Here is a 23,325-nt window from a genome sequence, read left to right on the forward strand (position 1 = left end):
AAAATGAATCCGATTTGCTAAATAAAGGTCTTCAAGAATTTATATGTAATGCCATTTATTAATCTATTTTCTTTTAAAGAATTTCTCGTGGAATAGCAAAAAAATTGATTTTTTTTTTTTTTTTTTTTTTTTTTTAGTGAACGTTTGCAAAAAGAAAAAGAGCTGTTAGAAGAACGTTGTGATGAAAGGATGGAGATCTTTCAGGATTTAGTGAGAAAATGTTCTAATGAAGAGGAAGAGGATGATGAGGAGGTGGAGGAAGGCACCAAAGAACCATGCAGTGTGACAGAAGCCGCCGTTCAGGTGTGCAATTTATGTAGTTTGTGAATTCTTCTTCCATGATGTCTGCGGAGACTGGGCCTACAAGTAGTGTCTGTGACGGCCACCGGGTTTCCCTTCTCGCTGAGCTTAGGCTATTAGTGACCTTTTTATGGTTTTTTTTGCCCATAGTAAAGTGTTGGTTTTAAGCTTGGTCTAATGCAGAACTCATTGCATTAATACATGCCTGATCATTACTTCTACCACTCAGGATTTATGACTCACTGTCCGGTAATTCTCCTGTATAGCAGAATTTTTTATATTGAGACCTGTTCATAAGTGACACTGAGGGAACATCTCTTTTTCTTTACCAGGCAGATGAGCTCAGCCGACCTCTTCAAGGATTCTTCTCTTCTATGCAGAGTGATCTGGCAGTAATCAAGAAGCAGGCAGTGGAGGCCCACCATCACATCGCAGCGATCCATGACGATCCAGAAGAAATTGCTGCATTGGAACAAAAATGTAAACAGGTTACCAGTGATCTCTCTGAAGTGCAAGAGGAACTGAAAAGAAAATCGGCCGGTAAGGGGTCAGCACGGTTTAAGGGTTAGAGTACCCTTCATCAGTCTGAGGATGCCAGACTTGTGGCTTTTCTAAATATAAGTTGGTGTCAAGAGTACAGCACATTTCCCCATTCTCCACCAAAAGGGCATAACTTTCTAGTACGTTGGTCTCAAACTTCGGGATTGTGTGACTCCAGTATGCATAGCGGGCATCCCCACAGCCCGAGAGTTTGTGTCCGACTCTTATTAGAAAATGTGACCCTTTTTGGAGTGATATCGGGGAGCGTCATGTGCACTTTTGATACTAAATTTTTATTTAAAAAATCACCAGTCTGGAGCTGCTTATTCTTTAAATGATGTCAGCGCCAGGCTGTGATTTTAGTATTTTATAACATAAAAAAAAAATTGAGTAATTTAAGAGTAACTATAGCCACTTTCACATAGATTTCACCAATTTTGGATACCACCTTCATTTGCATGCATGCATGCATGCATACATACATACATCTTATCAGGCCCATTATAGTTTTTAGTTTGAATCCATGATGCCAATGTTTACAAGCCAGGCAAGATTGGAGATTATTGTAAATGTAGTGACAATTACTTGTGTAGTGACACTTTGGTTGGGTGCAATCACAACATTCTTGTTGGAGAGCTTTACACCCGATAGCCACAACAAAAGGCATTATATTATGTGTAAATTAATGTGTGCAAAACCCTTGTCACGTGTGGCGGATAGAAGGCTGCCCAGCTCCCCCATGTATCTAATAAAATACCTTTTTTATAATGCGTCTGTGCCATTTGCTAATTGGCACAGTCTGGTCTGGTGTGTGTGCCGCTGGTCTGTGCTGGTTAGGCCAGAGATTTGATCAGACTCTGGCATGACTGCCAATATCCAATCTAGGCAGGGGAACGGTGATTTGTGCGAATACAGGAAGCGCTGAGCACAGGCCAGCGACACCCATCATATCAGACCGCACAAATTACCAGATTTTTCGGACTAGAAGATGCATCGGAGCATAAGACGCACCTTTGTTTTAGAGGAGGAAAATACAAAAAAAATGGAGTCATGATGCACTTAAGGGGGAGGGGTCTGCTGCTGACAATGGTATAGGAGTGATATCCTCCATCCTGGTATATATGCCACCCCTTCCTAATATACGTGGCCTCCATCGTGGCATGGGTGGCACCCCCTCCATCGTGGCATGGGTGGCACCCCCTCATCCCTATCACGCTGCACATAAAAAAAAATAAAAATAAAATAAACACTCCTACTCACCTTTCTTCTGTCTCCTCCAGCACTGCATCTTGTCTGCCCACACTGATCTCATGTGAGCGTCACTGCCATGCACGGCTCACAAGGAGAGATCAGCTGCCGAAAGTCACTGCTCCCCATGCCGGGACTGTGTGCTTGGGGAGCAGTGACTTCATGATCCTTAATAGCGTCACACAGTGTATCGGCAGCGCGGCTCCTGCTGCTGCCAGGTGATCTCGTGTGCCCGCTATTAAAGGGCATGAATATTCACTCGCTCCCCACGCCCATGGGTGTGGGGAGCAGTGAATATTAATTTTCTTTAGCGTCAGTGTATATTATACCCCTCAACATTCAGACTAAAAGACACCCCCCCCCCCCCCCCCATTTTCCTCCAAAATTTTGGTGGAAAAAAGTGCGTCTTACGGTATGTGCACACGATGCAGAAATGCTCAGGATTTTTTCCTGAGCGTTTTCTGCATCTCTCTGGCAGGAAAAAACGCATGCGGATTGTACATGCGGTTTCCTGCCAGGGACATGCGGAAATGAAGCGGTCTTCACTTTCATTTCCGCATGCGGGTTGACAAGCGCTTCCCAAGCGATTTTAGCATCACTTGGAAAGTGCTTGTCAACTTCACACTATATAAATCCATGCAACCGGCATGGATTTATATAGTGTGTGATGTCAAAAAATAAAAAATAAATCTATACGTTACCATCTGATGGCCCCCGGTGTCCTGCTTCATCGGTCCCGGCTGCCGGCAGTGAAGACTGTAGGACCTTCCGACGTCGGCGTCACGTGACCCGTCACATGACTCTGACGTCAGCGAAGGTCCTTCATTCAACCGCGAAGTGCGCGGGAAGCCGGCAGGACGCAGCGCGGGCCGTCAGAAGGTGAGAATATATATATATTTTTTATTTTATTCTTTTTTTTTAATGGTACCTGGGTCTGGATGAGAGTTCTCTCATCCACACCCGGTACCATCCGCACATTAGACCGCATGAAAAGCGCATCAACATATACAGTGATGCGGATTCCATGCGGTCTAATGCAAGTCAATGGCGGCAAAAGAGCAGCGTTTCCGCAAAATTAATTGACATGCTGCGGATTTTTGACCGCAGCGTTTACGCTGCGGAAAAATCCGCATCATGGGCACAGCACATGCGGATTTCCATTGGGGAACATTGCTGCCCTTCTACCATGCGTTTTTCATGCGTTTCCGCAACTGCAAAAACGCCGCGGAAACGCATGAAAAACGCATTGTGTGAACTCAGCCTTATAGTCCGAAAAATACTGTAATATGGTTCAGGAGAATTATAAAAGACAATTTCTTAGATGTAGAGTTGAGCACACTTCTAAACAGGTTGCTGGAGTGCTTTTCAAGACTACTTAAAGGGGTATTTTCAAGTTTGAAACTTATTCCTTATGCTATATGAGGGATAACATACCGATCATTTATGGGGGGTCTGACTGATGGGGGTACCCAGCAATTCCAAGAACGGAGGCTCTGAAGATCCCCATGTGAATCGAGCTGTGGCCAATCATGAGCACTGGGACAGTGCCGATAATGTCTGTAAATTGTCTGTAGAATATAGCGCTGTAGAATATGTTGGCGCTATATAAATAAAAAAAATTATCTGTTCTTATTAATGTGCCGAAGATCAGCTGAGCGCTGCACTCGGCAATCACCTGCACTCCCATGAAGAATGAATGCAGTGGTCGTGTGATGATCGGCCTCTTCTCCATTCACACGGGGAGTCTTTGGAGTCTCCATTCTCAGGATCAGTTAGGATCCAAGATGTTGGACACCCAGTGCCCAGTAAGTAATCGCCTATCTAAAATTTGAGATTTAAAAGGGTGGATTTAAATTGTATGGAGAAAACCTGGATTCCCTTTAAGTGATTGTGGAAGCACTGTTACCAGGGCTTGCCCTATACTGCAAAAGTTTCAGTTTAATAGGTAATTTAATTTACTCGTGATGGACAGATCGATTCGCTCTACTCTTGGGCATCTGCCAAGTCAGTAGCCTGTGGACAGGAGCTTCGCAAATCTTTTACCTTCTGGTTTCCCTGGTGTGGCCTTGTCTAGCAGTCATCTGTGCGTCACTCCACAATGACGTAATTGCATTTGGTCTAACCCCTTTGATCACTCTGCCTTTCATGTATAGGGTGCACGTGTATGAAGCCAGCTTATGAGCTGTGCCCTCTTGTTCAGGGCAGAAGTTGGCTGTAATACACAGCCAGCATCTGCCCATAACATTAGTGATCAGCGCTAGTCACTATTTATGCTGGTTAGCTGTTTAAATGCCATTGTTCCTCTCTGATAGCGGCATGTATATGGCACGATTGCCGGAGCGTGTACTCGGCAGCACCCACTGGCATTTGCATGATCAATTGTAACCATGGCAGATATAGGGGGCCTGATGAGGGCTCCACGCCGCTGTCCTCTTGGTGGCACTCTGAAGCTTGACTATAGCCATAGCTTCAAAGAAGACTGATGTATGCTTTATACTGCAATACTGTGGTATTATAGGAAAAGTGATCAAAGTATGGCAGGTTGAAGTTCCCTAACTGGACTTAAAAGAATTAATAAAGTTTTTTAAAAAAAAAAGTCTATGAAAATATTAAATTATTCCACCTGCCTCCACCCAAAGAAAAAAAATCAAAACAGTTTTTTTAGTAACCGTAATTTCCCCAAAAAAACGCCATAAAGTTTAGTTTTTTTTTTTTTTTTTAATAAATACAAGTTTCAGATTTTGTTTTTCCACTACTAAAAATATGAAAGGGAAAGAAAAAACCCCAAGACACAGCATAAGTTTGGTATCGCCATAATTTTACTGATCTAAAGTCATTTTTAAAACAAATTTGAATTTTTTTTTTCTTGTTTTTCAGTACATGATGCGGTAAAATTAATGGTATTATGCAAAACTACAACTCATTCTGCCCCAAAAAAAAAATTAAAAGGGTTGTCCACTACTATTCAAAATAGCCCAATGTGTTTTAATGATAAATAGAAGCTTCTTTCTAATTACTTCCTGGTGCTGTTTCTGCCTGTGAGTGGCGCTATCACGTGATGACAGGCAGAAACCGCAGCGGGAGGTAATTACAAAGAAGCTTCTATTCAGCATAAAAACACATTGGGCCATTTTGATTAGTAGTGGACAACCCCTTTAAAAAAACAAAAAAACACAAAACTGTCACACGGCTATATTAACGGAAAAATAAAGTTATGGCTCTTGGAAGAAGGGGAGTGAAAAAAATAAAAGCCTAGATCAAGAAAAATAGTTCGGTCCTAAAGGGGTTAAAATGAAAAAGTGACCCATTGTGGAAATTATGGGGTGTACTTGGCTGGTCCTGTATGATGCTGCACATTTCCCTGCACACAAGTTTGCAATTTTGGCGGCACGTTTGTGTATGTAATACATTGCTAACGCAAACCCATTAAGTTAGTATTTCTTAGCATCTCTCCAACACGGTCTTGGGCTTTATTCACACATCAGTATTTGTATTCCAATACTAGGAGTATATCCAAAACATAGCACAGGTGTCAACCTTGAATTTATAACTTTTCTCTAATTTCTACTTCTGATTTTTTGGCAAACAAACACTGATGTATGAATGAGGCCTTACTGGGATCTCTGCGGTGACCCTTTTTACCTGGGATCTCTGCGGTGACCCTTTTTACCTGGGATCTCTGCGGTGACCCTTTTTACCTGGGATCTCCGCGGTTACATAGTTTATAAGGCCGAAAAAAGACAAGCGTCCATCCAGTTCAGCCTATTTCTTGTGCACTGCAGCTATTCCGCAGCGTTGATCCAGGGGAAGGCAAAAAAAAAACATGCGGTATAGGCCAATCTACATCACTGAGGAAAAACTCACTTCCCGACACCAATCTGGCAGTCAGATTAAATCCCTGGATTAATTAACTAAGCATAAGATGTAATTTTATTGTTCTCAAGAAAGGCGTCCAGGCCTCTCTTGAACTCATTAAGTAAGTTGGACATCACCACTTCCTCTCCCAGGTGACCCTTTTTACCTGGGATCTCCGCGGTGACCCTTTTTACCCTGGATCTGAGTGAATCAATATTTAGATATTTCATCTGTAAATCTATTTCTTCAGATCTGGCGCGTCAGATGAACCAGTACACGGAAACAAGACTTCAGCTGGAAGAATCTGAGAAGGTGAGACTGTTCTCTGCATGCAGATCTCTCTCCTTCAGTAATTGTATAGTAACTTTCTTTTATTCTTTAAGGCATTGTTCGCACAGAAACAACGAATGGATCAACTTATAGATATGAGTCGGCAACAGGACAGTGTGATTGATAAGCTTAAAGACCTTATTTCTCATTGGGAGGCGAAATGTGAAGACTATGTAAGTAAACCTTGGGAGCATTACCTTTCCTAGACAGAAGATAGAGCAGGAGCATTCACTTTTTTTTTTTTTTTTTTTTTTAAAAAACCATAGATTTTTTTTATTTAGAAAGTCAATTCCAGCATATTGGCAATAAAATAATTGAAGTTCAATATGACCTCAGTGTGTTCAGTATAGTTCTTTGCAATGTTACAAGATGACTGTTTTACAATAATTTCTTAGCATAACACATTATTGGGAATTAGGAGGGTAAAAAGGGTGGTGACAATAAAATCTGTATTAAATTATATTCTGCATGTGAAATTTCAAAATGATATAATAGTATTCAAACAAAAAGACAGCCAAATGTTGTTTTTTTTTCCTTTTTTTTTTTTTGAGAAATTGCAATATATTAGATGAGGCTATTATTTTTTTTGATTTGCTTTTTTAATTATTCAATGCAGTGATTTCCGTCACTGGAGGGCATTTAGGGTGCTCTGGTATCTCCACATCCCCAACATATATCCGATGAGTTGTGGAAACTTTGGGATAATCTATTTGGAGTGAAATGCCATCTATATAGTAGTAGTTTCTTCATTCTCCACGTGATATATATATTTAGATTGGTTTCCAATAGCACAGACGTCTTGCCATTGTTCTGGCGTAAATGTAAATTTTACGTCTTTATCCCTTTTTTATTTTTTTAAGATATGTAGTAAAAGAAGGTTGTGTTTTCAAGCCTACAGTTATAGCTTGATGCTGATTTAATCTGCGATGCCTGATTAAGCGGCATTAGAGTACAACTTGGAAGAAGGTGTAAACGTATGATTCCTCCATTTTGTCAAAAAAAAAATGTCTAATTTGCAAATACTTATAGAAGTATGGGATATACTCTATTATAAGAGGTCGTCCACTACAATGTATAATTTGCCCATCGATTGACACCTTTTAAAAATGGGCATTTTCTCTATCACTTCACTGGGGGACACAAAAAAACATGGGTGTATGCTTCCACCGAGGCTGATACTATGCACAAAAAAAGTTAGCTCTTCTCCAGCAGCGTACACCCACCGACTGGCATTATGTTAATTAGCTTAGTGTCAGAAAGAGGTGGACACAGGTCTTTCACAAGACTCAGATCTACCTCGGCTTTCATGGTTTTCCAGTCGCCCCCTTCCCTCCTCCTGTGGTGCCGTAACTGTGCATCCTTCTCACAGCCTAGGGTCCGCCTCTTCCTCTGCAGCCGCCATTTTCCGGCACCCAGGACCCCTCTTATTAGGAGTCAACGTTTTCCTGGGAGCGGCAGACTTCCCGGGCCCTCCCCTCCACGTTTTCCTGGGAGCGGCAGACTTCCCGGGCCCTCCCCTCCACGTTTTCCTGGGAGCGGCAGACTTCCCGGGCCCTCCCCTCCACGTTTTCCTGGGAGCAGTCTTCAGGACCTCACTCTTCTGTAATTAAGCGCTGCTTTGCAGACTGACACTCTCCTCAGGGATCTTTCTGTCCCCTAACCCCTGGTATTAGGGAGTCTGTCTCCTTCTGTCATGTCTAATTCTAACGAGTGCTCTCGCCCTCTAGTCTCTACTGCTCTTGTCAAACATGGTTTGCTGCTCTTGTAAATTCAGACTCCCTTCAGGTCAGTCTTCTTCCCCCTGTCAGGACTGTAGTGCACCACCTCTTTAATTCTAAATGAAGAGAAGGGTAATGCATCCTTTTCATACAAATTTTGAATTGATATAATGCCCTAATGTTTCCATTTTTTTAAGTTTAAGGCCTGGAATGCATTGCTGTGAAGTTTCTATAGGCGCTTTTAGAGAGTGCAATTTGTATAGAACCTATTTTGTTAGTAGGTGCAGCCTTAGAGGTACAGAGTGTACTGACTGTTGGAGACATGCATATTTTTTTGTTGGAGTTCAAGATGTTGTATAAATAAAAGAAAGATGGGATATTGGAAGATCCTATTAAGGGTCTTTGAATTGTTATCCCATGCCGATCATCAGCCTTGTTCCACAGTACTTGAATTGTGCAAACAGTGAAGCTCTATAATAAGCACCACTGAGGGGCAGCCTAGTCCTCCTTTATTCATAGGCATGTGAAGTATAACGTTTCTCCTGCCAAATATATTTAGAAATAATTGCTTGTGTTTCTTTAATATTTTCATTGGAAATACTGTAGGGAGATTGTGTAATAGATACAATATCTGCGGAAATGTGAACATTTTCACTGATGCTTTTCTGCCTAACGCGGAGAGATCCTGTTTTTCCATATGCAACAAGTCCATGTTGATGATTTTTTATTTATTTATTTTTTTAAGGACTCCTAATCCCACTTAAAGGGATATTTAGTTTTTAAATCCATAGTGTTATAGATGAGATTAAATTTAAAACTTGACATTTACATGTATTTTTGCCTGGCTTGGGAAGTGTAAGTATTGTCGCTTGTATCATTTCTTCTGGAATTTTTACCTTTTTTAAATAGATTTTGAAAAACTAGTAACAGAAGTTGGGATAATATTTGATTAAATATATTAAGATATTCACTAGTTGTTCCATCAAGGTCTGGAGATTTATTATTTTTTAGCTGTTTTAATTGCTTGTTGTCATTCCGCCTGAGTTATAGGTTTTGTTATTCTCTAGAATTTGGGGTAAAGCTATGCTGTTTAAAAATTATTAATCAAATCCGCATTGGGCTGTGGCGTATGATTATCTGTTTTAAGATTATAAAGTGAGGAACAATATTTTTCCAATGTATTCGCAATATCTTTTAGACATTACAAGTCTTGTATATGAGAAATTCTTTGGTTTGGTAGTCTAGCTGTAATTCCATAAATTAATTCTAACTTTGCCCATTTTATTTCCATGCCAATAGTTTTTTTGCTTTACTTCTCAAATTTGTTTTTTTTTTTTTTTTTTTTTTTTTTTTTTTTTTAAGTAATTTGGTATAGTTCGTAATCTCGAGATTTGTAATTTTTTTTTATATATTGTGGCTGAGGGTTGGTGTTTATAGATGTCCCCCAGTAATACTATATTTTTACTAAGTTCTTCTACACTGTGTTCCAAATTATTATGCAAATATTTTCTCAGATTTTCCCAAATTACCTATATGAATTGCAGTCATTGTAGTTTTCCAGTCAAATAACTATTAGAGTACAATTGAAAGGTTTTTGTACAAACTGCCTATAACAGTATATTTTTAAAAAAATAAAGCACTCAAAATGCATGTTCCAAATTATTATGCACAGCAGAGTTTTCAACCTTTTCAGTTTAATAAAGAACAAAAAATGTTCATATTTGAAATTATAAGCATTAGCAGGTTGTTACAAACTGAAATCAAACAGTTTTCAACTCAAAACTTTATTCTAGGTGATGTTACATTTGCACATAGGACCCCTTGTTCGAAAGGAGCTTCTGAACTCTCTCGTCCATTGAATTTGTCAGGTTTTGGATGGTTTATGCTTCAGTTTTTTTGCATGAGGACAGAATACCCTCCCAGAGCTGTTGCTTAGATGTGAACTGCCTCCCACCATCATAGACACTCCTTTTGATGATGCTCCAGAGGTTCTGAATGGGGTAGAGGTCAGGGCAGCATGGGGGTCACACCATAAGTTTGTCCCCTTTTATGCCCATAGCAGCCAGAGATGCAGATGTGTTATGTGCAGCATGAGATGGTGCATTATCATGCATGAAAATGATCTTGCTGCGGAATACACATTTCTTCTTCTTGAACCATGGCAGGAAGTGCTGTTTGAGAAACTCCACATACATTATGGAGTTCATCTTTACCCCTTCAGGGATCCTAAAGGGGCCGACAATCTCTCTCCCCATGATTCCAGCCCAAAACATTACTCCACCTCCTCCTTGTTTGCGCCGTAGCCGTGTTTGCATGGGGTGTCCATCAACCAGCCATCCTCCACTCCATCCATCTGGACCATCGAGCGTTGCACGGCACTCATCGGTGAACAAAACCGTTTTGAAGTCAGTCTTCATGTAATGTTTGGCCCACTGGAGCAGTTTCTGCTTGTGTGCAGTGGATAGAGGAGGTCGACAGGATGGCTTACGCACAGCTGCAAACCTCTGAAGGACCCTGCATCTTGTTGTTCGGGGGACGTTGGAGGCACCAGCAGCTTCAAAAACTCGTCTGCTGCTATGACAAGGCTTTTTTGCCGCTGCTCTTTTAACCTGACGTAATTGCCTGTAGGAAAGAGTCCTCAATTTTCCCTTATCAGCACGCACACGTGTGTACTGTGAATCGGCTACATACTTCTTGATTGTGCGATGATCAGGATGAAGTGTCTTGGCAATGTTGATTGTAGGCTGCTTAATAATGTGAGAGAGCCTTCTTAAGTAGTCTTGCCTTTCATTGGACACACCTGCCAAACTAATTAGCACAGGTGTCTGCAATTGCTTACAGTGATATAAAGAGCCCTGACACACATCACCATCAATGAGTTTAACTGACAAACAAACAAATTCTTCCCTTATCACTCCTAAACACTTTTTGCATAATAATTTGGAGCACAGTGTATTTTCTGTATTCTTAACTTTTTTGTTATATGCTGCAATTTGGATTAGCCTCCCCCTTTTATGTAATAATAATAATAATAATAATGTTTGTTTTTATAGCGCCAACATATTCCGCAGCACTTTACAAATTTTAAGGGGGATTTATACAGACAATACAAAATAAGCATATCTCCTATCGAAAGGAGTGAGGGCCCTGCTCGCAAGCTTACAGTCTATGAGGAAATGGGGGAGACACAAAAGGTAGAATGTACATATATTGTATAATGCAGCCTTAATATACTAAATAGGATAAATAATACATGGACTGGTCGCCTGCCAGTATGTGTACAGTCCTGACCGAGGCTATCAAGTACATGGTTGGTATGAACCTGAAATTGAAGATTTTAATATGGGGGAAAACTGGGATGGACAACTGGGATGGACAGGTAGTGTGTGGAGGCGATACGCCAGTCTAAAGAAATGGGTTTTTAGGGTCCGCTTGAAACTGTGGGTATTGGGAATTAATCGAATTGTCCTCGGTAGTGCATTCCAAAGAATTGGTGCAGCACGCGAGAAATCTTGGAGACGGGAGTGGGAAGTTTGGATTATGGAGGATTTTAGTTTTAAGTCACTGGCAGAACGGAGGGCACATGTAGGGTGGTAGACTGAGACAAGGGAGGAGATGTAGGGGGGTACTGAAGCATGGAGTGCTTTGTGGGTAAGCGTAATAAGTTTAAATTGAATTCTATATTGGATGGGTAACCAATGCAATGACTGGCACAGGGAAGAGGCATCGGAGTAGCGGTTGGCGAGGAATATGATCCTGGCGGCTGCATTAAGGACGGATTGGAGAGGGGAGAGTTTAGTAAGAAGGAGCCCGATGAGTAGAGAGTTGCAGTAGTCCAGACGGGAATGAATAAGAGCTACGTTAAGAGTTTTTGCCGAGTCAAAGGTGAGAAAAGTCCTGATTCTTGAGATGTTTTTGAGGTGTAGATGACATGAACGAGCGAGTGATTTGATGTGAGGAGTAAAAGAAAGATCTGAGTCAAAAATGACCCCAAGACAGCGGGCTTGTTGCTGGGGAGTAATGGTTGAGCCACAAACGGAAATGGCAATATCTGGCACAGGTAGGTTAGTGGAGGGAGGAAAGACGAGTAGTTCAGTTTTTGACAGATTCAGTTTTAGGCAGAGGTAGGACATAATGTTAGACACAGCAGAAAGACAATCACTGGTCTTTTGTAGTAATGCAGGGGTGATGTCCGGAGCAGAGGTGTATAATTGGGTGTCATCAGCATAGAGATGGTACTGAAAACCGAATCTGCTGATTGTTTGTCCAATGGGAGCGGTGTATAAGGAGAAAAGAAGGGGGCCAAGGACTGATCCTTGAGGAACCCCGACAGTAAGGGGAAGGAGAGAGGAGGAGGAGCCGGCGAAAGACAGAGAGACGGAGCGGTCAGAGAGATGGGAGGAGAACCAGGAGAGAACAGTGTCCTTGAGGCCAATAGTGCGGAGCATAGTGAGGAGGAGCTGGTGATCCACAGTGTCGAATGCTGCAGAGAGATCCAGGAGAATCAGCAGAGAATAGTGACCATTAGATTTAGCTGTTAGTAGATCATTAGAGACTTTAGTGAGGGCAGTTTCAGTAGAATGTAAAGAGCGGAAACCAGATTGTAAAGGGTCAAGAAGAGAGTTGTCTGAAAGATAGCGGATTAGACTGGAATAGACCAGGCGTTCCAGGAGTTTAGAGATAAAGGGAAGATTGGAAACAGGTCTCTAGTTGGCCGTGCAGTTCTGGTCAAGGGATGGTTTTTTAAGTAATGGGCTTTGTGTGAACACTACAGTGGTTGTAGACACTATTGGCATGCTGTTACAGAGGTTGTCCACTACTTTAGCATTGATGACCTTTCTTTAGGATAGGTCCTGAATGTCTGATTAGTTTGAGCCGATCAGCTGTCATCAGTGTAGGTGGCGGCAGCCGTAAATGCTAACTTGCGGAGCGGCTCTGTCTTCTGCGGCAGGGTACTGCACATCTGCCTCCTATTCAGATCAATAGGAGGTGGAAGTATTGTACTCTGCGGCGGCCACTATAAAGACTGCCAGCTCCGCAAGTGAGTACTTCCGGCCACCACCGGTAACAGCTGATTGGTTGGGGGTCCCACACCTGGCACCTCCACCGATCAAACATTGATGATCTATCATAAGGATAGGTCATCAATGCTAAATTAGTGGACAACCTCTTTAATATTAATGTATTCCTGTAAAAGTTCCCGTAATTGAGGCTTGACATTATATGAATATTAGATAATTGTGAATTCTCCATGGAGAGTATGTCGGATTGTTGTACGTCTCTTATTTAGCACGAGACCAGGGCGTTGTCCATCCAAGTGATAGTGCCGGTTGAATATTTTGCACTATATCTACCACTATAAAGTCAGTCCTTGAGTACATTTTATGTGCGTGCGAGTAGTGCGTATAGTCTCATTCGGAAGCGTGGAGAACCCTTCATGTGCCGTATAGCTCTTCCTCCAGGAGACATTGTGAGAGTGAGTGGGATTGTTTTCTCTTTTGAACACAAGGATTTACCAATGCTATGCCCTAATCTCCCATTTAGTGTAATTGAAGAGAAGTCTGTGAACACCAGCAAATTTGGGAATCTGTCTGGGAGAACCTGATTGGCTGTTGCTGGTGTGGTGTTAGGTTTAGGACTCCTGTGTGCTCCAAAAGCTCTGCAGTAGGTATTAGCGTGTAAAAAAATCTGTCTGGATTTCTTTTTGCGCGTCTGTGGTGATACTCTGTCATCCCTCTAAACAGCAGGTTATTACGCCTGGAGCAATCTTCCAGATCCTCAAGCTTTAGTTTCAGGGGCATAACCTCATCGGCGGCTTCATTATGTGCATCTACAAGGTGATTATGTGCCTTGGTGAACTCCTTTACGTTCTCTTCTGTATGTGAGGTTCTGTCACAGATTTGCCAATTTGGTGAGTGAAGTCTGTTGTAAGATCTTTACGAATGGCTTGTTTTAAATCCACTAGGAGAGATCTCAGTGTGGTCTCTGTTACTGGAGGTGTGTTCAGGCTTTTGTTAGGTGCCATGCTGTGGAGTAGGTGTAAAATGGATAGACTCCAACAATATATTATAAATTGAGTTCAGTATTTCAATGCAGAATGTGGTGAATATTTTTTCATAAGAATTTGGGAAAGTTATGAAATGTCCTATAAATGTCTGTTCTGTTCCTGATCTAAGGATCTCGGCCTTTTGTTGAGATGAATCTGTGCTGCACTTCATGTACATGCTCCGTAGTAATGCTCCTCTACAAATCAGAGCAAAAAGGCACTGTTAAGGAATGTCTGCCTTCATCTCCGAGCTGCTAGAGTAAACAGGATTAAGGCAAGCAAATAGTTTGATTATTGTATCATACTGGTGATGAAAAGTCTGATTTAAAATTTACTGTAGTAAAATGTTATCACTTAGAGCTGAGCCATATATGAGGGAGTTGGAGTCATGGAAATTGAGGAGTCAGGTTTGTCTTACAGACTCCACATCCCTGGTTAGGTGTTGACCATACAGGTATCTTGAACTCTGGTTGCTCTGGATTGTTTGTAGAGGGAAGAAGCATAATTTCAGATAGTTCAGTGTGTTCTGCATCATTGTTGCGCTTTGGGACTTGCTGACTTGCGTTGTGTCCCCTGATGGCACTAGATTGGAGTGCAGGCACCTCATGTTGTTGGCCGAATGGTGTGAGTTGCGATTGCCATCTTGGATCCGGCTGCTTCCCGATGTGAAGACTGGGATCTTACCCGGCACTTTTTCTCGCCTCTTGGTGTGCCCCATCTGTCCAGGCCACTCTCCCCTTGCGCTGCCACCCCACTAAGCTGTGTCTCCGGCGTTTTAAAATCCTGTGAGCCATGATGCAGGTTAATGGAGGCACGGAGCTAATGCTCCTCACGTCCGCTCAGCTCTACATCTTGCCACGTCCCATCCCTCTACCTCTGCATGTGCACTGGCTTAGGCAATGTTAACAATCTTTTTTCCTATACAGAATATCCAATTCTTCCAAAAGATTAAAAAGAACCTGTCATGTCTGATAATGCTGTCAATCTGAAGTTAAAGAGGTATTCCCATCTTCAAGATCCGATTCCAATATGTCGTTGCAGTAATAATAATATTAGCAAACACGTCCAATTAGTAATGTAGTATTGTTTTTTTGATTTCACTATGTCGCTCACCCCATGTGTAGGTCATTGCATTAGCTTAGATATCCATGGTTCCAACCACTCAGTAACAGCTGTTAGTGGTTGTAACCATGGATATACTTAACTTTTATTTGTGGGGAAAACCCCTTTATTTTTAATTAATAGATCTTGGAATGATAACTTCCACAATTGAATGTATTTAAATAAAATGTTCCTGCTGTGTAATGGCTGTGTCTGACCATGCTGGAATGTGGCCTGCTGTCCTGGCTGTATACTGTATATGATCAGACCATGTTCCTGCACGGTCAGACACAGCCATTACACAGTACACAGCAGGGGCACATTTATAAGATTATCTCAGCACAGGAACATTTTTTCTAAAAACATCCAATTGTGGAAGTTATTATTATTCCAAGCTCTAATGAATAAAATGTACTTTCCATGACGTCCCCCTGACAGCATCATAGAGGACGTCCTTCTTATCCTTACAGGGACAGGAAACGCAGAGGTTAAAAGCCCTCCCCTCCCTCCACCCCTCAGTGTTTTTCCTGTCCCTGTGAGGATAGGAACAGAGAGGTGTGGTGCGCAGAAGAGCGTACCTGAATGCGGGCTCAGGGGATCGGGCGGCTCAGAAACTTCTCCTTCCTCCTGGGAAGCAGCCCGCGGTTGACGCCCCCTGAACAGGGGTTCCTCAGCTTGGTCAGTGCAGCGCTGCTCCTGACCCAGGAGCCGCTTCCCTCTGGCGAGGGCTCTTGGCTCCAGCGCCTGCCTCCGCACCTGGTTCCGGCCACGTGTGCGCGCACTTCCGGTGACATCATGGGAGTGCGTGCGAGGCAGAGCGCGAAATTTGAAAGTGGCAGTCGTCGTGCATTCCAGGATGGAACGCAAAAGGCAGGGAAGACTTCAGACAGGTAAGTATAAAAGCGCTTGCCTGTGTCTGGCTTCCCTGCTGTGCTGGAGACTGCATAATGGAGGATTTAGGAAAGGCAGAGAGCCCATCTGAACCACCAATGGTACATGTGAGTGGGGCTAGGACTATCTGGGGGGGGGGGGTAACCCACCAGTATTAGTAAAAAGTTGCCTCCTAATTTCCACAGTGCTGTTCCCCCTATCTTAGAATAAAGGCTCCATTAACCCACCAACGACACTAAAGAAGGATAAAAAGTCGGGGGGGAAGATGAAGAGATGCCCCATATGTAATTGCAGGTTGCCTGAAGCATGGCTTAAACAGTTATGCGAAGGCTGCACTGCTAAAATTGTGAAGGATGAACAACCAACCATCCTTTTCGGATATGAGGTCAATCATCAGAGAAGAGGTTCGGGCCTCCATTTCAGGTCTAGTTTCCCCCCAGATGTCTCAGCTGGGTCCCCGGGCAAAAAGACTGAGGTGGGAGATGGAGCTATGCTCAGAGGAAGAGTTACAGCCCTTTGGTTCTTAGGAGGAGGAAGATATAGCTTCAGATCCATCGGAGAAGGGAAAGAGATATCTTTTCTCAGCGGCGGACACAGACGAACTGCTAAAAGCGGTCAGAGACACTATGCAGGTGGAAGACACCCAGCCATCGCATACAGTGCAGGATGAGATGTTCGGGGGGTTAAGATCCCAGAGACACAGGGTCTTCCCCCGTAAAAAAACACACATCCGTTCCATGATCTTGGAAGAATTGGAGGGCACAGAGAAAAGACTTGTAATTCCACGAGACTTTAGATTACGCCTTCCCTTTGAGCCAGAGGACATTAAGCCCTGGGAAGAGATTCCCAGGATTGATGTTCCCATTGCAAAGGTGGTATAGAAAACTTCAATCCCCTTTGAGGACTCGTCCAGTCTGAAGGATCCTATGGACAGAAAGACGGATGGCCTTCTGAAAAGGGCCTGGGAGACTACGGCAGCTATCATAAAAACTAATATTGCTGCCACCTCTGTAACCAGATCAATGTGTTTGTGGAGGAGCAGTTAACATCAAAAGCTCCTAGAGAATCTATTCTCAGATCCCTTCCCCTCCTTAAGAAGTCTACAGGTTTCATGGCCGACGCTTCGGCAGAGTCTGTTGGATTTGCAGCCAGAAACAGCGCCTTATCTAATGCAACTAGCCGGGCTATCTGGTTGAAAACCTGGTCTGGGGATAACCAGTCAAAGAATAAATTATGCTCCATTCCTTTTTCGGGAGATAGGGTATTTGGGCCAGTATTAGACGACATCTTAGAAAAAGCGTCTTATGAAAACAAGGGGTTTCCCGAGGATAAGCCTCATAGATACCAGCCCTTTCGGAGAGCCCGTCCCTCGCATAAGCCAGATTATAAGGGTAAAGGAAAGTCCGGCAGATGGAGTTACCCCAAGGGGAACAGGGGCAGAGGGCCCCCCTTTAGTTTAGCATCTGGCTCGAGGAAGCAATGACGCCATACGCGTTGGGGGTCATCTGATGTCGTTCCTCAGAGGCTGGCAAAAAATATCTCAGAATCCTTGGATTCTAAAGACCGTATCCTCAGGATACAAAATCGAATTTGCCCAGTTACCCCCGGAGAGGTTTATTCTTGCCAATCCCCAGCCAGTGTCCGGTACTTCACCCATGTGGTTAGAAGTACAGAAACTCAAAAATAAGAGCCATAAGTCCGGTTCCCCGGGTAGAGAGGTCCCAGGGACACTACTCAAGACTCTTTTTCCATCAGGAAACCCTCAGGGGAAACGCATATAATAATAAACCTAAAACCGTTAAAACACTGGGTGAGATACAAATGATTCAAGATGGAATCAGTTCGGTCTACCATTCCCCTGATAGACAGAGGGGCCGTGATGTGTACCTTAGACCTCCAGAAAGCGTACTACCATGTCCCCATCCATCCCATCGATCAAAAATTTTTGAGATTTGCTATAAAAGTAGGAAATCAGATCCACCATTTTCAATTCAGATGTCTCCCCTTTGGTCTGGCCTCAGCCCCTCGGGTGTTTACAAAGCTGATAACAGAAGTAGTAGCCCATTTAAGATGTTTGGGAATAATCCTAGTCTTTTACCTCGACAATTTCCTTTTGGTCTCGTCAGGAGCTTCTAGACCATGTAAGGATATCCATTTCCACCCTCCAGGAGTTGGGTTGGCTGATAAATTGGGACAAATCAGACCTAGATCCCGGGGAAAGAAAAAACTTTCTGGCAGTTACTCTGGATTCTTGCCTAAGAACCTCATTCCTACCTGTAGAAAAGCAGAAGTCACTGAGAAGAGAGATTATTCAGTTTCCAAGGAATCATTGCTCCATCAGAAGTGCAATGAGGATCCTGGGACTGATGACGGCCTGCATTCCATGTGTCAGATGGAGCCAGTTTCATGCTCGTCATCTACAAAGAGCCGTTCTGTCGGCCTGGGACAGGCGTCAGATATCCTTGGACAAAGTAATGCCCCTTTCCAGAGTGGTAAGAAGGTCCCTAGTATGGTGGATGCTTCCAAAAAACCTCCAGGTGGGAGTAGCTTGGATCCCCTCTCCAGCCATAGTAATTACCACCGACACCAGTCAGTCAGGATGGGGCGCCCACGTAGAGGGGAAGCTCTTTCAGGGAACCTGGTCCCAAGAAATTCATGCAAAGTCCTCAAACTATCTGGAATTATGAGCCGTGTGGGAAGTTCTCCGCCAGAAGAGACCATTATTTCTGGGAAGACATATAAAGGTCTTGTCAGACAACACAACAGCGGTGTCTTTTCTGCGGCATCAGGGAGGCCCAAGACGCCCCTTACTGCAGAAACTTTCTACAAAGATGTTTCTTTGGATAGAAAGAATAGCCCTATCTATAACAGCTGTACACTTACAGTAGCAGGGGCTCAGAATCATGTAGCAGACTTCCTGAGCAGACGATGGATATGTCCCACAGCGTGGGAACTGAATATGCAGGTCTTCCTCGACCTTGCGCATCATTGGGGTTCTCCAGAAATAGACCTCTTTGCAAGCAGAGAAAATACCAAGGTCAAGAGATTCTATTCCCTAAATCCGCTAGACAATCCGGAAGGAATAGACGCCCTATCCCAGCAATGGAACAGGGGCCTGTTGTATGCATTCCCTCCATTATCTGTGATACTGAGGGTACTAAGAAAAGTGCAGGAAGACCAGGCTAGGATAATACTGGTAGTAACCTTTTGGCCGAAGAGGAGCTGGTTTCCTCTATTGGCCAACATGGCACTGGAAGACCCTGTCCAGCTTCCCTTGAGGAAGGACCTTCTCCATCAGGGTCCTGTGTTCTACCAGGAAGTAGACAGATTGCATCTTACGGCATGGATGCTGAAAGGCAGATCTTTAAGTCCAAGGGACTTTCTGATCAGGTGATAACAACCCTACAGGCCAGTCGAAAACCGGTGACCTCGGCCATATATAGTAAAATTTGGAGAAAATTCTGCTCAGAATGTGGAGATTCAGCTATTGATGTTTCTAACCCAAATATCCCTAAGATTTTGGATTTTTTGCAGGCCGGGTTTAACAGAGGTTTAAAACCAAGTACTCCAAGAGTCCAGGCCTCTGCCCCGAGCGTATTCTTTGATACGCAATTGGCAGCGAACCCTTGGATAGCTAGGTTTTCCAAGGCGGTTCAGAGATTGAGACCTTGGGTTAAGAGATCTGTTGCCCCCTGGGACCTCAATCTTGTACTTAATGCTCTTTGTAAACATCCATACGAGCAGTCCAAGGACTTGACTATAGGCAGACTCGCCTTTAAGACTGCTTTCCTGGTAGCAATTACAACTGCTAAAAGGGTGGGGGAGATGCAGGCCTTATCCACAAAGGACCCGTACTTACAGATTTATGAGGATAAAATGGTTCTTAGATTCGATCCATCCTTTTTACCCAAGGTTGCTTCTACCCATAATATTAATCAGGAAGTGGTACTACCATCCTTCTGCCAAAATCCTACAAAATCAAAAGGAAGTCTTCTTCCATTCCCTGGATGTTAGACAAGCAGTCATCACTTATTTAGAGGCCACCCAGGGTTGGAGAAAAGATCACAACTTGTTTGGGGGTAGAAATAGAGGTAAAAAAGCGTCAAAAAAGACAATTGCCAGGTGGATTAGGCTAGACCTATAGTAGACTTATGTGGCAGAAGGAAAGTCTCCTCCTGTTGAATTGAGGGCTCATTCGACTCGATCAATGGCCACTTCTTGGGCAGAGAGAGGGGGGCCTCGGTGGAGCAGATTTGTTCGGCCGCAACTTAGTCTAACCTAAGTACATTTTCTAGACATTACAAGCTAGATGTGGTAGCCAGTCAGAGAATGGCGTTTGGTAGGAAAGTTCTCCATGCAGTGGTCTCACCCTAAAATCAATACTTTGGTATTCTCCATGGTGCTGTCAGGGGGATGTCCTGGAAAATGGTAATTAGTCTTACCGGTAATTGTATTTCCAGGAGTCCATCCTGACAGCACAGTTAGTTCCCTCCCTTTCATGTTATATACAGTGTGAAGTAACATTGTTATATAGAATTGTAATAAAACATTTTTGTTTGTTGCAACCATCCTGGTGTGATACTTAGAAATAACACTGAGGGGTGGAGGGAGGGGAGGGCTTTTAACCTCTGTGTTTCCTGTCCCTGTAAGGATAAGAAGGACGTCCTCCATGGTGCTGTCAGGATGAACTCCTGGAAATACAATTACCGGTAAGACTAATTATCGTTTTCGCTTGTGGGGAAAACCCCTTTAAGCTACTGCAATGCCCGGCCCATCAGGTAAGCCACATAACGAATCAGAAGAACTATACTACACTTATAATTATAATTGGAGGTAGCAGCAGCAGCAGTATATTGGTATAGGAATACCCCTTTAACAGTATTATGAAGGTGCCTGACCGCGGTACTGAAAGTGTGGTGTCAGGTAGAAGATTAATTTATTTCTGGCAGGTGCCGGCTTTGTCTTACAGGTGTGTCCGGAGCGGCTACAGTCACAGCACTGAGACCTGCGGCCGAAACCATCCCCAACAGCTGACTGCAGTGCCATCAGTGTTTATAGGACCTGACTGATTCACTTTCACCCCTTGACAACATATGTCGTGACCCGGCTTTGGTGTGGGCTCTGGGGTTGAGCCTTTAATCAGCTGCCTTGTGCCTTTTAACAGCCTATTAAAAAAAAAAAAAATCTATTAAAAAACTAAACAAAACCATATTTGGTATTGCTGCTTTCAGAAATGTCCGATTTTTATCAAAATATACTGTAAATTAATCAAATCAGAAAACTGCGTGATGAGAGAAAAAAATTGGGACACCAGAATTTATTTTTTTTGGGCCGCTGCAACATTGCAATGAAAGGTGATCAAAACATCAGATCTACCGCCGAATGGTATCTGTAAAAACGTCAGCTCTGGGAGCAAAAAATAAGCCCTCACCCAGCCCCAGATCTCTAAAAAATGAAACTGCTGTGGGTCTCTGAAAATGGCGGCAAATGCAAAATTTTATTTTTTTTTTCATACAAATTTCTGAAGTTTTTTTTCCCACCACTTAAATAAAAAATAAACTATACATGTTTGTATCTACGTACTCGTACTGATCTGGAGAATCATATTGCCAGGTCAGTTTTCCCATATAGTGAACATGGTAAATAAAAAGTCCAAAAAACAATTATAGAATTGGAATTTCTTTCCCGTTTTCCAGTACACGATATGGTAAAATCATGGTGTCCTGCAAAAAAACAACTTGTCCTGCAAAAAAACAAGCCCTCTTACGGCTGTATTGACAGAAAAATAAAAAAAAGTTATGGCTCTGGGAAGAAGGGGAGCAAAAATTGAAAACTAAAAGATGGAATATGGCCATGACGTGAAGGGGTTAAGAGATGGGACTTATTGCACCCTTGTGTGAAACTGAAAGCCTCAAGGTTGATATGGTTGTGTTGTCTGGACCAATGTCTAGTGTTGGGTAGCTTTACTCCTTCAATCCTCAGAAATGGGGTATGTTCACACATTGCGATTTTTTTCAAGGTTTTTTTATGCAAATTTTTCACCCGCGTTTCATTCAGTACCAGCCAAGTCTGAGATTTCAGAAATCTCATGTGCACACATTTTGTCATCAGTATTTTGTGCTTTGCATGTTTTTTTTGCACAATAGAGCATGAAGAGACAAATGCGCAGTGGCACCAACTTTACTGCCAAGAGATCAGGTTTTGCTGCGGAAAAAAAGCCTAGTATGAACATGCCCTAAGGCCACGTTCAGTATTTGGTCAGTATTTTACATCTGCATTTTTCACCCGCTCCTGATTATGGCCGTTTGACCGTAGCCTTGGCCTAATAGTGGAGTAATGAGGGGAGGGGATGTCCGCTGAGCATTGTCCGCTGAGGATTGTCCTCTGAGGATGCTGTGGTCACTTAGTGGTTAGGGCTCATACAGTTGTGGTTTGCTGATTGGCAGAAGCCATAATAACCAGTGTGGCCTATTAATGGCCCCCCGCTCTGAAATCTTGGTGCAACTATTGGGGTGGGCAAGATGACCTAATGGGGTGCCTGTTTGGCATTTAACTGACTGTAAAAGAAATGTTGAAAATGTCATGGTTACCCAAAAATGGTACCAATAAACTTCAGCTTGTCCCTCATACATCTACTACAGGAAAATAAAAAGAATGGGGGCAGGGATGATGAAAGTGTGGATTGTGCACTTGTAAAGTTCTAGTATTGTTTTAATGGTCATGAGCCATTGTGACGGCTATAATATTTGGTTCTGTTCTTCACCATTTCAATTGTTTTCTGTTGTTCATAGGAGAAGACTCTTAATTCCCTTCGAGAAGAAATGGCTCAAATCAGCAGTGACACAAGTCGGAAGCGGCCACCTGTTGACCACCATTCACCTGAGGACCAGCCTCCATTAAAGAAAGGTATCTGTTCAGATCAGCAAAGTTCCAGAAATCCGTTTTCCTATGTCTCAATGCAAAGGCAAAATGAGGCGGGCCGCAAACGTTATCGCCTGAAAAGAAGAAAGTCTGGGCTTTCCAATGATGTAAAGTGGCGATGATGTAAAAACTCTTTATAAATCTGCCGGACTTTTCATTTATGCTTTTGTATGTTCATGTAAAATAAAACTCTAACTTTTGTACTTGCTGCTGCTTCTAATTTTTCCATATTCACAAACTAACCGCATGTCCCTTCTCCTCTGGGAAGAACACCTTGTCTGTAACCTATTGTAAATCTGGACTCGTACATCTAGTTTTGGTTTACACGGGTTGACTTGCTTGGTAACCTATCAATCATAGGTGATAAACATGTAA

At 43.0% G+C, this 23,325-nt stretch overlaps 1 protein-coding gene across 5 annotated transcripts in view; it reads left to right on the top strand.

The window, feature by feature from the left end:
• The window catches only part of KIF20B (kinesin family member 20B), a 125,564-nt gene that overhangs the window by 53,299 nt on the left and 48,940 nt on the right, over window positions 1–23,325 (top strand). For all 5 annotated transcript variants that reach the window (XM_073685535.1, XM_073685538.1, XM_073685539.1 and 2 more), the window contains exons 15-19: window positions 138–303; window positions 633–840; window positions 6,194–6,255; window positions 6,327–6,446; window positions 22,821–22,935. In XM_073685535.1, the coding sequence (XP_073541636.1) occupies window positions 138–303; window positions 633–840; window positions 6,194–6,255; window positions 6,327–6,446; window positions 22,821–22,935 (671 nt within the window). The remainder of the gene's footprint in view (window positions 1–137; window positions 304–632; window positions 841–6,193; window positions 6,256–6,326; window positions 6,447–22,820; window positions 22,936–23,325) is intronic.

The sequence above is a fragment of the Phyllobates terribilis genome, unplaced genomic scaffold (genome assembly GCF_046119375.1).
Source record: "Phyllobates terribilis strain yellow unplaced genomic scaffold, ASM4611937v1 Scaffold_5__5_contigs__length_657084704, whole genome shotgun sequence".
NCBI classification, from domain to species: Eukaryota; Metazoa; Chordata; class Amphibia; order Anura; family Dendrobatidae; genus Phyllobates; species Phyllobates terribilis.